Here is an 18102-nt window from a genome sequence, read left to right as displayed (position 1 = left end):
TAATTGGATTTCTAAAAATGTTTCGTCAGTGGAAACCTAACGCATACATATTATTAAAACTAATTAATCTATTATATCGAAAACAAACGAATTTAGGATATATTATATGCTAATGCGTTGCTAAATTTAAACTAAATAAATTTTTGATATTACTATCTGCATGTCGCATCTTCGCATTTGTTCCGGGTAATCTCCGAGCGTCGGTGGCTCAGTGGTCAAGCACTGGACTTGCAATCTGCAGGTCCTGGGTTCGAATACCGCCATGTACCAATGTGTTTTCGATTTCCGATTTTACATATGTACATTTTATCCGACGTTCTTACGGTGAAGGAAAACATCGTGATGCAACCTACACATATCTGAGAAGAAATTCAAAGATATGTGTGAACTCAACCAACCCGCACTTGGCCAGCCTTGACTATGGCCTAATCATCCTTAACTTAGGGTTGGCTCCGAGCCCCTCGGTGGGGACGTATAGTGAGCTGATGATGATGGTGAATCTCCGAAACGACTAGGCTGATTTTGCAGGGACGTTGACGGGAAGGTAGCTGATTAATTCCGGCCTATTATAGGCTAGTTAACTATAACTTACATTATACAAATTACTTTTTAGAAAACAATATCAGTAACTGGTCTTAATTAATATTTAATTCGTGATGGCATTTTAAATAAGTACTTATGTGCATTTTCTCGTATACGAATTAATTAACACTTAACATACTAAGTAATTACAACGAGACATTTGTTAAGTGTTGTAAAAATTAAACAGGTTCTTGTTCATTATATTCAATAGAATAAAGTTATATTAACAAAGGCATATAAATAATGTAAGAATCGTTTGTAATATAGTCTTATTCAGTCCAAGGATATCTCAAATCTAATTACTGCAAACGAAAACCTTGTCTAGACCGGCCTATTGAATCGAATGTTTATTTTATCACACGCGCCGGTTATGTTATGGTACAACGAACCAATTATTAAATGTACCAAACGAAGTTACATACGCGCTAAAAACAACTATATTACGATTGCGATTAAAGGGCATTTTAGCGCCCTAGATGTGGTACAAGCGAGTCAATAATGTTTTAGTTACTAATATTATTTTTTTATTAATTTTATTCTTAAAAAAATATAATAGTTGTAACATTCATCATCATAATGTATTTGGAGTAATAAATATAAGAACTCATACTAATATTTTTTATTGTAAAATAAACGACTTAAGGCTCTACAAGAGTGTACTTCGCTTTGTTAGTCTTGCGATGTCATTGGGCTCGGATTCCATGCCTATATCAACTAAGGCGATATATTGTTCATTTGTCCCGTCTATTAAAAATACAAATGTAACGTAACAATTTTCGTTGACGATTGTACCCGGCATCCATTATACAGAATTTATATGTGTGCGCGTAAGTACTTCAAAGACATTAAGTTAATGTGACCTCATAATTACTGGTTGGAAGCATTAATTCTCGCATCCATAATTAAGTTTAATACCTCATTTCTGTTGGCCTACAATCTAGATAAATATTGTATGTCATTTGACGTCTATTAAAGTTGCATTAAAATGTTAAATCATTGTGAAACATACCAATGCTAGCAAAAAGTTTGGAAACCTCTTTTTAAGTTCATTGTATGCGCAAGGACAGCCATTTAAACATAATTTTGTTTTAGTTAAATATGTCTTTATTTGCAAGTTATTAGACATGAGAAAAACTTCAGTGTTCTTCTACGTTTTTATGTTGAATACATAACTAATAAAATGTTATATCTTTTTGTTGTTATTTATGTACGAGCAGCTGATAGTTTTGTAATAACATAAATAAGAACTATGTTAATTTACCGATATTTTTCCATCATAATTAAGGTCAATTCATGCGGAAACTTTTGGATAGATGGCGCTATTATTCATTTTACATAGATCAATCAACAAGAATCAAGATGTTAGTTATTTACTAGTAGCTGTCGTCCGCAACTCCGTCCTCGCAAATATAAAAAAAGTAGCCAATGTGTTCTTCCAGACTATGTTCTAATTATATGTCAAATTCCAACGATGTTATGATATTGTCAAAATAATATTAGTAAGAAGTAAAATTTTAAATCACTTTACGACCCACGCTTCCCTCTTACGATTAAATATCGTATTAAAACTAACTCTCAGTAGTAACCTTATATGTTATAATATAGCATATGAATACATGTATGTTGCTATTTTCAACACAGTTACATTTTAACGTCAAAATGATATTTCAATGAAATGGATAGGAAATAACTGTCCTCGACTACATCCTTGTAACTGAAGGTTCTAGAAGTATAAGGGCGCAGAAGTTGAAGTATCTACTGGTTAACCTAATACTAATGACGTCGCGTTCTATTATTCCCTAATTACGCACAATTACACTTCCCTCGCAAACTCATTGTTGCTAATTAGACTCGTTGAAACTTACTGTAATCAGTTAATTACGTGCATCGTGATGTACAGTCAGCTGCATAAATATCTGTACACAATCAAATCTTTCCTCTTCTTACAAGCTGTCGACTCCGCCCGCGGGGGATTTAAAAAACTTTATAGTTTTAGTTTAGGAATTATTAATTGGAATCCTTTGACGCGAATGACGTGCTTTCGTTACAAAGTCAAGTGTCAGAATGAATAGTGAGTGGACATAAACATAGACATTTTAGTAAGGCTAGTCCTGCATCAATACACTGGCACATTTTCGGATTTTCTTCCTGACAATAGATAGCCTGCATGTTCTTCCAGACTATGTTAAACATCTGTAAAATTGAAACCGAAGGCATAAAAGTTTTTAAAGATTTATAGTGTATACATGTTTATGCAGCTGACTGTACTCAGTTTTACAAGATTTTTCAAGGCAAGTTTCACGTATTTCACGTGTAACTATTTTACTCCTATTGAAGACCAAAACTTTGTTATCAAATTTCACTTATAAAAAAAGCATTTAAATATTAATAAGATATATATAAAGATGTGTGTCAACAAGTAATTCCTAAACTCTGTCTATCTGGAAAAGCGTGTACTTACTTGTTACTTAAAGTCCTATGTCCCCGTAGAGGGGCAGAGGGCGTCGAATGTGCGACGCCAGTTCGCTATATTATGGGCTCTGCGTATGGTCTTGGGCAATGTCAGCCATGTCAGTAGGGAAAGCGTGTAGGCTACTTATTTTTGTTTAGTTCTACCTGGATGAAGTAACTGGCAAACGCAATATTTTGTGTTGTATTTCCTTTGGTTATAATATTTTGTTATTCTTCTGATTCCTGATTTCTTGATACACATATTTATGTCATTTGACATGGATAATTTTTTTTAATTCATTTAAAAGTTGAAACATCGTAAAATAAAAGCACCATTCAGAAAACTTTATTATTCAGTCTAGTTTTATTCGATTGGCTACATTACTTTTATCAAGTTATTTTTTTTTTTCAACTGGAACATTCCACGCTTCCTAATGAAATTAATATTGAAGCTTTCGTTATTTATTACCCTATTAAAAAATCAAAGTTGGTTTTTCAATTCACGCATAATCTTTTTTAAATTCGCTATTTATTTATTTTTTAATTTTATTAAGAATGTAATTTTGTTTACTATATTTAAATTTATTAGATTTCTAAAATGTAAAATACAGAAATTAATTTAAACTGCAATTAAACCAAGAATAATCGAACACTCAAACTTGTATCAAACATTTCATCTAAAGTTTATGAGTACTAGCGGTCGCCGGCGACTCCGTCTGTGGGCAAATAAAATACATAGTGTGCCTATGTGTTCTTCAGACTATGTTCTATATGTGTACCAAATTTTATCGATATCCGTTCAGCCGTTCCAGAGATATCTGCAAACAAACATCCATCCATCGATCAATCCAAACATTCGCATTTATAATAGTATTATAGTAAGATGGTTTTGCAGAATAAATGCAATAATCTATCCTTTAAATAATAAATAAATAATAATTAGTGCAAAAATAATCAATTATTGGAAAGTTTTGTCGCTAGGTATCCAATTACAGATGTCGGCTACGCAATTAGTAATGCGTCATTTGTAATGCGATCTTATCGGCTGAGATTTGAAACCGGAGCTTTTAAATAAAGTAAACGTGTTTAGTAGTACTTTATCATAATATAGCTGAAGACCGCGACTCCGTCCGCGAGGAATAAAAAAAATAGTCATTGCTTTTACAGACTACTACTTTCACAAATATCCGTTGAGCCGTTCCGTTGATACCTTCAAACAAACATCCATCCATCTATACTTTTGCATTTAAAATATTACTAGCTGTAGTAGGATTAAAAAAATATTTGCCTATGTGTTCTTCCAGGCTGTGTTCTACATCTATGCGAAATTTCAGCAAGATCTATGCAGCCGTTCCGCAGATACCTTCAAACATCCATCCATCCATCTAAACTTTTACATCTTACATATATATATAAAAGAAATTCATGTTAGTTACACTATTTATAACTCAAGAACGGCTTTACAGATATGACTGAAAATTTGTGTTTTTTTTTTCGAATTTATGCTTTTGAACAGCTGCTTTTTATTTAACTTACTAATATTATAAATGGGAATGTTTAGATGGATGTGATGTGTATGGATGGATGGGTGGGTTACACTAATTAAGTTTTTTATATACCCACGAGGACGGAGTCGCGGGCGACAGCTAGTTTATAATATTAGTAAGATATATGTTTAGAAGGAGTAAAAAAAAACTTAATCACCAAATCATTCAAAAATTAGTACGGTTACATACAATTAGTGTAGAATGCTATAAATAAAAAGGACCATTTACCGTTGATTTCCGAAACCAAAATCTCTGTACATATATCGCCATCCCTGTCATTATCATTGACAAAACAGAGATAACAATATATTTACGAGCATTTCGGTATCAGAAACCCACGGTTAATCACATATAAAAACCGATGATTGTTGTAGTTAATATTTATATGTAATAAAGTAAATTATCAAGAAACAACCTGACAAGATGATTTCAGACCAATTTCTTTTATGAGTTTGCTTAAAGTTTCTCAAAAGACAATTATTGACCTTCATAAAAGGGGGTATTTTAATCGTTGCTCGAAAACGTGACCTTTAAACTTTAACAACAGTGAATTTGCACTGTCGAAATACTTGCATTGAAACATGTTGCGATCAGATTTATGGATAATCAAATATTTTTTTTTAGAAACAAAACAAATAATAATAAAAAGCATTTTTAATAAAATAAATAGCTCGAAAGTTACTTTTCAAGGGCTTTGTTTCCTTAACAACTTCTTATTTGATTATTGCCGAATATTTGCTGGTTTAGTGAAAAAAATTACCGTAAACATCTTACTAATATTATAAATGTAACAGATTAGATGGATGGATGGATGGATGTTTCTTAGAAAATACCTCAATAACGGCTACATGGATCTGCATGGATCTCTGAAAGTACGTAGGCTACTAAGTTTTTTATTTCTGCGCAGACGGAGTCGCGGGGGACAGCTAGTGTTTTATATATATGTGCATTACGCTTACATAAATACAAAGGTCATACGGCATATGACAAGAAAATAAGTTCGTAATTAAATTCGCCACCGAACCGTTATTATTTTCAAAATAATTATCTCGAAAAGGCGTAGTTCCGACGTCGAGTGCCCTACGTGTTGATAAATTGAAGGAACAATTAATGTTATGTGCGCTAGTGTGCGTGCATTCGCTCGTACTTACGTAACGTTCGTGTGCATGTGTGTTTTTATACTATACATGTGTGTGTGAGCGGTTGCGTTCGCTAAATAAGCCTGCAACGCGTTTTACGTTTAAGTGAATTAAACAGACACATTTATTGAGAAATTATTTTATGATTAAACTACTTATTTCCCGCGACTAAGTGAGTGCAAAATAAAAATAAAATAGCTTAAGTTACGTCAAAATTGGGCCAGCCATTTTGGATATTACCCGGAAGAAACGCGAAGGACAGACAAAATTTTTTTTAGTTTATGTAATGCAACATTTTAAAATGTTAGGTGCAATCCGCAACTAATTTTTTTTTATTATATCGCATAAAAATGAAAATGATAAGTTTTATTTAAAATTAGAAATAAAACTAGAACCAATAGTATATAAAAAACTCTATAAACAAATCATAGTTTTAAGTAGTATTTATTTTACTTGCTTCCAAAAGTTGTTTTTGAATTTTTCTAGAAACTTCACGGCCGAGTAAATTCACTTTTTACTCAAGGTATCATCTTGTAAATAAAAAAAACAATTGGCAACATTGGTTAGCGTGTGAAGTTTAAGGAACCGTTGTGTGCGGCTATGTGCGCAACGGATGAGGCCCTAATTAGCCCGCAATTACCTCTAATGCAACGCGCACTTAATGATGCACACCTCATTTGTACGACGCGCACTTTCCGACGCGACTGTACCATTGTTGCCCAGAGATACGCTGAGATCCGCTCTTCCTGAGTTCCCCCGCTGTTCCAGGGTTCCCGTGACAACGCATCTCTGTGTTGTCAACTCGTGTCACAAGAGGCTCACTTGTGTTAAATGCGACACTGCCTAATTAGGTTACAATTATCCTAGTTCGTGTACATTTTCATATTATTTTCATGAAATAGAATTGTTTTATGCGTTTGCACGTGCACGACGTAATAAACGAGTTGTAAATATTTTGGTCTTGTTTGTGACTGTACGTTTACTAGCAACAAAGTACAGGTGTGCACAAAATTGTAAAGTGATTATATGTGCAATTATCATCTTAACCTTGGTGTACTTCAGTGTACTCTTAATAAAATTTTAACTATAATTAACCTTCTTGTTTCAATTTAAAAATGTCAATTTGGCATACACTACAACGGGATACAATTCCGGTTTTATTTTTAAAGGCCATTCCCGCAGCAAGGATATTAAAACATTAAAACTAAGATAAAATTATTTTTGAGAACTCCATAAAAGGTATACCAGCTGATAATAATGTAATAAATACAAAGATTTTAACTTATTTTATAGTAATTTACATGTTATTCAAAATAACTTTCTCTCGTAATAAAAGCCAATAACAACTACTTTTCAAAATAATTCCCACACATACGCACCCACACACACTGGCAAATAATTGTTATGTATGTTTCGGTGCAGGCTTGCTGCGTCGAATGGCGAGATTACAATCACGACATCACACGCGAGCGGCGCGCCGTGCAGCTCGACGAGCTGCTCAAACTCTTCGCCGCATGCGCCTGTCAAGCTCTCGCCGGGATCCATCAAGTCGCCGCCCCAGGAAGATGCGGACTTGCTAGCAGATTCGCCAAGTAAGTGTTACTTTTTACTGCTTTCAATTGTTTATTAGCCCTATTTGAAAAATAACTCTTCTTATCTATCAAGATACAAGTAGACCAATACTTGTCTGCCTTACAAAAAGCAAGCCATTGCATAACTGCGTTTTTGGGTTTCCCTATTAAATACCAGTTCACCTTGTTCACTGCGTAACAATAAAAAGATTAATAATACGAGTATAATGAAAGTGACTTTTTTAGATAGAAGGAAACATGAATATTAAAACATACTTCTTAAAATATTGATACTAGTATAACATAATTAATAACCTACACTACTCAATTTTTTGAAATTGCTAAATAAACATTTCATTTTAAAAGTCAAAGTTAAGAGCCATTACAATGCTATTTCTAACTCTTTAACACAATTCAATCTATAAAAGTTGTACGCTCTAAGCACAGGAGCGATCCATTAACTCTTAGGAAGTCCAACAATGTCGTACAGTTATTTAACGTAATACTATAAAGAGCTGGACACTCGGGCGGACTAAAGTTGCGAGTGCATTCGGTAACTGTCCGCAAAGTTGATTAGCGCAAAGTAGGCTCGCATTCGACGTAGGTGAGCGGGGCCTGCGCTGATCTTTTCAAACTTAATTGCGAACTTTGTTTAATTCGCAGCCAGAATAAGCTCGCCTGTCCGCCTTTAACTGCTGCATTTATTTCATTGGAACTTTAGATACTTTTGCTTTTAACAAAACCAGTTTTTTTATAAACCACTTTGTGACGTTCAGTTGAGTTAATAATTTTGAATAATTTGAGTGTAATCCAGTAGTGACCAACTTAATGACTATTTTATTTCAAACTTATAGGTTCACTGCACAAAAAGCTGTACAAAAATTATCGTTCTTCTCATCTTTGAAAAAACCAGACAGATATTTTGGAAAGTCAAAACTCATGGCCATATTTATTGAGTACTCTTCATAACGACGATAATGACAGAGATATGACAATAATATTTCTAGTTAAAATTTTACTAATCTTACTAATATTATAAATGCGAATGTTTAGCTGGATAAATGGATGTTTGTTAGAAGGTATCTCCAAAACTGAACATGATAAAATTTGGCTTAGATATAGAGCATAGCTGAAAGAACAGATAGGCTATTAAATAAGATTATTTTAAGTCCACACGATCAGAGTCGTGGGCGACAGCTAGTCGGAAATATTTATAAGCATACATTTTCTAGTTAGAAAATAAACTATTGTAGATATATTAGTCTAAATGCAACTAAATATAATAAAACGTATTCACCCTTTCCTTCTTCATTACCGTAAATACGCGAATGAACTGAAACTAATCGTGTTAGCCAATCCGTGCCTGCAGCAACCGAACCAATATAAATACATTTAAATTAAATATTAACTTACTCTAAGGCGGCATTAGTCTAACAGACACATGTACAGGAAATCACAGATAATTTGACTATTTTAAAGTTACTCTTAAGGATTTTTTAAAATAAAATAGTAGCTTTTGCATGGGACTTCATCCCCGAGGAATTACAAAACGAAGTAAGTTGCCTGTGTTCTTACAGACTATGTTCTATATCTATGCCAAATTTAATCAAAATCTGTTCCACCGTACTGGAGATAACTTCTAACAAACATCCATCCATCTATATATCCATCCGTTCATCCATGCAAACATAACTTATATTATTAGTAGATTTTCACTAGATTTACCGACTAGTTCTGGTTTCTGAGACCAAAATCTTTCACGAAACAAACACAACAATATTTATTAAACGGGATTTTTGGTCTCAAACTGTTAAACTTTATTTTCTTACTTTTCTACACTGTTCCAAACGGAACAGTGTAGAAAACACGTAGGCTACTAATTACGTTTCGATTTTAATTCAACGCAGACGGAGTCACGGGCGACAGATAGTCAATTATAATGTAAAAAATATTTATAAAAAAATCTTTTATTTTTCGTAATAATAGATGGCGCTGTATTGTCATTGCATACGCCGTGCATTTGTTTATAGACGCGAACGCCGCGACCTACTCAACTAATTGTCTATAATGAGCACATCGATTCTGTACTATTTCCGGCGTTGAACAGCCAAGCTTACACAGTCCAAGTTCGTCCTTTAGCTGTTATATAAAATTCAATTTATAAATTCTAATAGGGTTGTCAAATCACTCTATGCATTACTCCAAAAAAATGCAGTGAGACGCTTTTTTGTTAGACTTTAGGGTTGAACCTTTTGACTGTTGATTTATGTTATGTACCTCAACGTGGTTATAAAAGATTATGTTCTATCCTTAAATATATAACTATAGTTGCTTACAGTCAGTCAAAATCTTTGGAAGTCAATACATAATCGTATTGTAATAAAATTAATTTCTGGTCATTTCTAATAGCGTGTGATAAAAATTGACCCAAAAGGTAATTGAAAAACTATTAAAGTTTTTTCAGATTAGTGTGTCTAAGTTAGTCCTAAGTTTGCTCTATATCTCGTTCCAAATACACATAAATCTTGTTAAAGAAATGTCCTATTCCATAGATTATTTTACATCGTTTTATCATCGAAATTGTAAAATAGTCTAAAATGAAATTCAATATGTAGAACCAATGTTGTATAGCTACGTAAAAAAAAGTTTTTTTCCGCAACATTTTTAAAATTACGAATTTTATAATAATATGTGTTGTGATTCTATTAAATAAATACTCCGATAAAATACTTGTTGAAATGTGAACAAACAAAAAGGATACAAAAAAAATTATTACTGCATTCAAAACACGCTGTATAATCTTACTAATATTATAAATGCGAATGTTTAGATGGATGGATGGATAGATGAATGTTTGTTTCAAGGTATCTCCGGAACGTCTCGACGAATCTTGATGAAATTTGGCACACATGTAGAACATAATCTGGAAGAACACATAGGCTACTTAAGTTTTTTTTAATTACACGCGGACGTTGTCACGGGCAACAGCTAGTAGTATCTAATATTATAATTAAAATTGTTTAAAGGAAAGACTGGTTTTCTAATTTATAGACGTAGTGGTTTATTCTGTAACAGTGTTACTGCTTTCAAATATCTTCCTCGTTAATCTAATTTTGCAGCTGACTGTACCATTTAAAACAATAGCATCTGGAATCCGTTACAATCTATTTATACTCTACGACAAACTATATGCTTTTAATAATTTATTTATTTTACAAATGTTTAGAGTTTTTGATGGTTGAATGAATATTAGAAATCTCCACAACGGCATGGATCTCGCTAAAATGTTGAATAGATGTACATCATAGTCTGGAAGAACATATAGGATGTTTGGATATGGATAGGATGTCAAATGTTGTTTACATCAACGCGAACGAGGTCGCGGGTGACTGCTAATTTGAGTCATTCTAGTAATATAAAAAGGTTTCAAAAAAGAAAAGATTCCTTATACATCTTATTATGTTAGAAATTTATTTTTCTCAAGCATAAATCGTTAATTACTTGAGAAAATGTGACATGTTATTACACCTAAATAATAGTTATGGTACAAAAATTTAAATAGGAAAAAAAAATATTTTTCAGTAAATTGAACAGAAGCTTTATATTATAATGTTTGTACAAACTGTTAACTTGTTTATTGTCAATCAATCGTGTCGTACCCGTATCGTTGCGTATAAAGGTCTGTACCGCCCGAGGCCCGGTTCTATTGATTACTATTTAATTCGTTGTTAGTGGATACAATTACTAAATTACTCAGTTCCTCTCTTTACTGTCTACGATAATTTGTCCGAAGTAAATCGATACGAAACATTTGGATAGAGACCGCGCCTGGGATATATCCCTTTTGATTTTTTATCTAGCAAGGTGTTGATATACGAATTATTTTTACAATTACTTTAAGAAATATACTTTTAGACATTATTAATGAGAATCCTATGGTGCGAATGGCTTGCTTTACAAAGTCAAGTGTCAAAATGATTAGTGAGGGGACATAAACGTCGACATTTTAGTAAGGCTAGTGTTGTGCCAGTTCACAGGCAAAAATTGTCAGAAATAATAATTTGGCTCATACTATTCTTTATAGAATAAGACTGCATGAATACTTAAATTACTAGTGAATTATGTATTCTGCAAAAAATAAGTAACGACTACGTCACAAAACCTGAGCCCCCCCACCGCTCCTGTGACTGACCGTAGTATTTTAAAGACTCCGCTCCCCCCCCCCCTACCGGTCACTTAGTATGGGTACATTCGCTAATATGCAACTAACGAAGCATTTAAAAGATATAAACAAAATATTAATCAGTAAAATTTTATGTAATCATTTGATAACCTCAAACAAGACTTAATTACGGTATTAACAAATTACACGATATATAAAAACTTAGAAATCAATCGCTTTGCCATCAAAGACGCCGATCAAGGGGCGTAGGCAGGCCATCGAACTAAATTAATTAATTAACAAATTAAAATCCATTACAAATAATTAACGCTGCCGATAAAATTGAGAGCAATCGATAAGAGAAACAAAGAGTTGGGCCGACTAGTCGCCCAGCAACTGCCATTTGAATTTGAGCTGTACAAAAGTTCACGAGTTATTTTATAATAGTCTTTTTTTTAATTTAATTTTGATATCGGATTTGTCGAGGTGAACAACTTTACCTTAATGAAACAAGTGAATGTTCATAATCAGAACTCATTAACGAGTTTACACTGCAGAAACGCTTACAAAGACATTATGTCACTTTCCATTTGAATTGTGGAACGGATCTCTTTGAAACCTCATATAGAAGTAGAACACTGGAAGAACACATATGATACCCTGGCAAAGAGTAGATTACCCGTGGGATCTCTTGTTTGACATATTTACTCGACAACTCTGCAGTTAAACACATGTTATTGAAAGTCACAGATATAGAACATTTATAGATATAGATATTTTTCATACTTTTTTTTTAATTTTGCACATTAATATAATGTATTGGATTGAAGCCAACAGGTCTCTAGTAATAAGAAATACTTTGACCAAAAGTCATGTCTCTGTGATCTTTACTCTATGACGAAACAGAGGACTTTAAGTGAATAACAAGAAGACATGTCAACGTTTTATGTCAAACATGCACTAATCAAACTCAGAGACGTGACACCCCTAATTGTAATTATATTCATAATAAAAAACCTTGGTTTAAGAAATGGCATTTCCTTAAGTGTTTTATGAGTCAATATACAGGATGGTGCAAAACTACCTTTTACTTATTTATAATACAATTTGATAATGCCCCAAATACAAGGTAACGTAAAACGTCGAAATTAGTATTGTAAGTTTGCGTTGCGAGAATCGCATCGCGCGCTACATACACGTTGAATCGTCAACACGAGTCGTCTATTCACTATCGTTGGTATATTAGCAACTAAAATCGGCAGGTTCCGAGAACTTCGCCTTCTCCATCGATTTATGCGTGACTCATCTATTATGCTGTTTCTTTTTTTTTAATTATCATCAATCTATGAGTCAATATAAATATTTGTTGTATACGTAGCTACAATAACATGATACAATTGATAAAAATAACAGTTAGTTTCATTCTGTAAAATGGCTTTTTAATTACCCAGTGAAAAGTCCTTGACGTTTATTACTATAGAAGTTTTACCTAACGTTTAAATACTTTAAGAAAACTTATTCGGAAAGCACTTACAACGGTTATTCTAATAATTAATTACAATCGATATTTAAACGAATAGGAATCGATTTACGTAATCGTTAATCGAATCGAGAATCGCGCATTACAGCTATTTTAACAAATTTATAATTTGCGTGTATCAAAAGATATAATTAAATATATTCCTTACTAATAAATAAACTTTTGGTATTAAAATTAAGTTTCTTGAACTGTACTTTTATGTTGTTTTCAAATGATTATTATATCGATAACTTTAATGAACTAAAATTAAAGATTTAATTGTTAAATATGGCGGTCCGATTTATTCATAACTAGCTCTCACCCGCAACTTCGTCCTTTCTTGTTCTTTTAAATTATGTTCAACACATATGCCAAATTTCAGCGAGATCTGTTGAAATGTTCTGGAGATATCTTCTAACAAACGTCCGTCTATCTTAACATTCGCATTAATAATATTAGTAAGGTAATCTTTATTGTTAGTCACCGTGACATTCCACTGTCGTGAGACATGTTTTGGAACATGTTGCCTTTATCGTTATATCTTTCTTCTTAGTAATTATAAATGCGAATGTTTGGATGGATGGATGTTTGTTAGAAGGTATCTCCAGAACGGTTCAACGGATCTCGCTGAAATTAGGCATAGAACATAGAAATGTAGAACATAGTTGTAACATAGAGTCACGGGCAACTTCTAGTGTTTTTATACAAATGAAAACTCAAATGGCATGTGAATGTTGTATTACAGTTCGACAAACTCAAATCTGGATATTAAGGGTTTATTCTGAAAAGGAAACAATTTCGAAAGTTAGTGATAATATAAAGAAATGGTTTACTAATGAGCTTCGGCTAATGTCTTCCGTAGAAATAAACAATGAAATGAAATACCTCCAAGTTGTTAATGTAAGCAATACTGTTTTATAAGAATTGCCTTCCCTGAGGGCTACTGATTTATTAAGTAAATTGGTTGTTTTACGCTGAAATAGATTTTCGACTAATATTCGCGTGTCCCGCTCACTTTGCGTGTACTTTTCACGACTATACGTATGTTTAATGTATGGAAATTATTATCTAATTTATCTAATTTAAAACGATGTAAGACAAAGCTTTTCACGTTTTGACTACAGAAGCAAAAAATACTATGTTACTAATATTATAAATGCGAATGTTTTGGATGGATGGAAGTTTGTTAGAATATATCTCTAGAACAGCTGCATGGATAACACTGAAATTTAGTAGAACACATATGTTACTTATTAAGTTTTTTAACTACGCGTATAAGTCGCGGGCAACAACTAGTAATATATAAGTGCTCAATTAAAAGAAATATACCAAAAAAACTCTAATCCAGTAATTGCTAAAAGAACACCACTTAAAAACAATCGAACAACGTAGTAACATAACGGCCGAATACTCAATTGGCATTACATATTTAAAAATGGCTCGCTTACACGTAACACGGGTCAATAAACGAAGTACAGTCGCGCACGCAATTTCTAATTGTGTCTAATTAATTTATAACATGTATTAAACAATTAAGAATACGGTATCTCGATGCATTAGTTATTGTTGAATTTGGTACGCCGTACATTCGAGCAATTGACTTATCTTCGTAATTTAATTAATGGGTGAGCCTCATCACGCGATCGTCCGTAATTGGACGAGATAAACTCTTACCTAATAATTTTCATTTTTCGCCTTTAATATACGTAATTGTTTGATGTTCATGTGGGCTAATAAATTTCATGTTAATTCCAACCATCTGTCAGACAACAAATGGTTATGATACTAAACAAATATTGGACAATGGATTCACGGGTTAAACCCTGTTGATATCAACCACTGGTAATAAAGCAATACTTTGTTGACTTTAAACAGTGACTTTAATTTATATTAAAATATATGTTTTTTAACTATACTTGTCAGGAATATATATGTGTGTGACATCCCTAGAATATCAGCTTTTATAGACTGACCGTTGGATTCTAAGACTAAATTCTCAGTATTAAACATATCGTCATCCCTGTCATTATCTTTGACAAAACAGAGATGACAATATGTTTTAAACGGAGACCCCACGATATATGGCAGTCTTTCCCAAAGTGGGCGATAACGCAGGGGGCAGGTCTCAAGTTGCGGGTTATAGTAAAAGTTTCGTTTAGAATTCTCCGTTAATATACATATATAGGTCACAATAATTAATTAATTTAATTTGAAGTTATAGTGGTTTTTAAATATGTGAAAATATGGGGGTGCAAAAAAAATATTTATTCTCAAAGTGGGCAGTAGACAAAATAAGTTTGGGAACTACTGATATATGGCAATCGTATCCATTTTAATGCAGTTTAGGTACACTGGAAATGAGGGCAACATTATCATTTTTGTTTTTTTTTATTTTGAAAGCTCTTCAGAAATAAATCTAGTTTTTTTTCTCAGTAAAGATATATTGGATTAACAATAATAAAATATTCAAAGATCAAATAACGAATTGTTCAAAATAAACGCATTTGATTCAAATGCCATAACACAATCGTGAGTGCTCTTTTTCAGACGTTTCTTTCTGGAGCACTTTTGATACGATCTCGATGAGGGACGAGTGAGATGGGGCCGCGCTATTTATACATCGTAATTCTTTCAAACCATACGTGAACATGTTTTAAATTGTTGCTTACGATTAATTCTAGTGATCTTTTTACTGTTGTAGTTTGAAATCCTGTCTTTAATTACTAACTATCTACGTTATGTACTCTATGCTAGAAAGATAAAGGAAAGATATGTCACAGTTCCTAAAATTAATGTAAAGGCAATGTTGTCAGTTCTTATTGAATGTCATTCGTGCCACAATCGAGTTATACTCTAATCAAAGACCCTAAACTGTTAGTCATCAGAGAAATTAGATGAAGATCGAAACGAATAAATACAATAACAATTCATCTGTACATAACAAATGATATTAGCAATCGTCTGAGTTTGGAACACCGGTAAATGGGGATACGATTGCCAATTTACCAACCCCACCTTGTCTTAATTGGTGCCGACTACTGGTTAAACTAGCGCGGGTAGGTAGCAAAAGTAATTTGTCATCGGTTAGCTAAACAGGGGGTGGGGGCAGTCGCGGGCCGACCGCCGCCGCGGCAGCACGTCTCCACGCTAATGACATCCCGCATAATTAGGAAATGCCACCATCAACTGATTACATTAATTGCCTAATAAACCTGGCTATAATTACACCGCCGCTAAGATTTATAACGAACACGTTGGGATGCACTAATCTTTTCGTTAAGTAGACGCTTGATTAAGAACAATTTGTAAGAGTAAAAAATTGTAACATACCAAAGAAAATAAGTTGTTATACTTGATTTTATTAAGACTTCAAGATACCGCAACATTATTTCTAGCATTCAACAATGTAATTTGATCGACTTTTTGACAGACCAACCCACCATCAGTCAGTCTTCTGGTAACGTGGTGGATGGCATTAACCTCGAGGACATTAAGGAGTTTGCGAAGGCGTTCAAGCTACGCCGGCTCGGCCTCGGCCTGACGCAGACACAAGTTGGGCAGGCGCTATCCGTCACCGAAGGACCAGCGTATAGCCAAAGCGCAATTTGCAGGTAAGACTACTGAATAATTTATTTTTTATAATTTATATGACATAATGTTTCAAATGATGCTTATTTGTTAATAAGAGTTAAAGTCGCACGCTTGTCTAGACGTGTATACACTTTGCTTACCAGTAACGAAATACCTCTTTTAGTCTGCGATAAAAATTTACAATCTGTATTTTTATTATCTGCAAACATTGTAATGTCAACAAGTTAACAATTTAATCAACACATCATAGTAATAAAGCGTGGGCAAATAGAGCTCGCCTGTCAAAGTAATTCGCGCCAGTCCCCTGGGGCAGGCGAAAACCTTTTTTTTTCTGTATTAAGCAACGTCGTCACGCAGCCAAGAACAGTTATCACACCAACTTTTTAATATCGTTAATTGAAGTGATTTGTAAAACAGCATGACTCCTTTCATTGCTTACAATTCTTTTAATTAATTACGATTCGGACGGCTTCCGTTTCGGTCGGCTGTCTCGGGGCTTAAACCATTTTTTATTAGAGGCGAGCGCGTGCGTACTTGTTCGGTTTTATATTATGTATATTTTTTTACTCATCATACTTCTATCGCTGAATAAATTTACATATATTTGGTTATTAATCAACTCTATTAATGCGAGTTTATTATCAATTGTAATTAAAATTCGTCATCTCTTTTAATTTTAACAAATAATTACAAGCATTAACAATATTACGAACATATTTTTTGTTGGTTACATTTTTAATTCATTCACATAGTAAGCTATCTTATGTTTAAGTAAAGAAAGTCGTAAAGTATCTTAATTATACCAAAAGTCAATTAACTTGGTATTATAAAAAGATTTTTTTTAATTATTCAAGGAGAATCAACATGGCAACGATAAAACTTTATTTTGATTTGAAGCCTCGACAATGTACAATTTGGCCGTAAAAGAGTTTAATTAAATGTAATGAAAATAATTCGGAACGGCTTTTTTTCACCATCAAATTGTAAATAGTACGCGGGTCGAACCGGTCGAAGGAAATTTCAATCGGCCCACCCCGCCGACCTCCTTTCGTATAATAAAATCATTAATCGTTACTTCTGTTCCAGTTAATTAATTATCTTGCCTTAATTACTTTTTTCGTGTAATTAAAAGAGTAGAATTCCCCTGTCTTTGTCCGTGTCGTGATTTCATTTTCCATTAATTTTTCTTTTGACTCCCTCCCAATTTTGTATCGTTAGGTCGAGTCGTTGCTACACAACGTCTACCCCTTTTATTATGTCAAAATCAACTCGAATTATTAACAAATGAATTACTTAGTAATGATAGTTTCTTGTTTGCCTATTATTTCTTTGTTCCTAGAAATTACATTAAATTTTTAATACCTAAATGATTTAAACATTTGTCGTATTGGTATTATCTTACTTATATTAGATAGATGGATAGATGTATGTTTGTTTGAAGATATCTTGAAATGCATAGACTACTAGTTAAGTTTTTCCTTCCTCGCAGACGGAATCAGGGGCGACAGCTAGTAAGATATCTTTGTATTAGAGGAATATA

At 33.2% G+C, this 18102-nt stretch overlaps 1 protein-coding gene across 8 annotated transcripts in view; it reads left to right on the top strand.

The window, feature by feature from the left end:
* The window catches only part of pdm3 (POU-domain protein pdm3), a 127517-nt gene that overhangs the window by 99642 nt on the left and 9773 nt on the right, over positions 1-18102 (top strand). For all 8 annotated transcript variants that reach the window (XM_013308926.1, XM_013308922.1, XM_013308920.1 and 5 more), the window contains 2 exons: positions 7142-7311; positions 16402-16582. In XM_013308926.1, coding sequence (XP_013164380.1) covers positions 7142-7311; positions 16402-16582 — 351 coding nt within the window. The remainder of the gene's footprint in view (positions 1-7141; positions 7312-16401; positions 16583-18102) is intronic.

Source organism: Papilio xuthus, unplaced genomic scaffold (assembly GCF_000836235.2).
Source record: "Papilio xuthus unplaced genomic scaffold, Pxut_1.1 DF827789.1, whole genome shotgun sequence".
Taxonomy (NCBI): domain Eukaryota; kingdom Metazoa; phylum Arthropoda; class Insecta; order Lepidoptera; family Papilionidae; genus Papilio; species Papilio xuthus.
The sequence above is the reverse complement of the archived record's forward strand: the minus strand, read 5'-3'. Positions and strand labels throughout refer to the sequence as shown.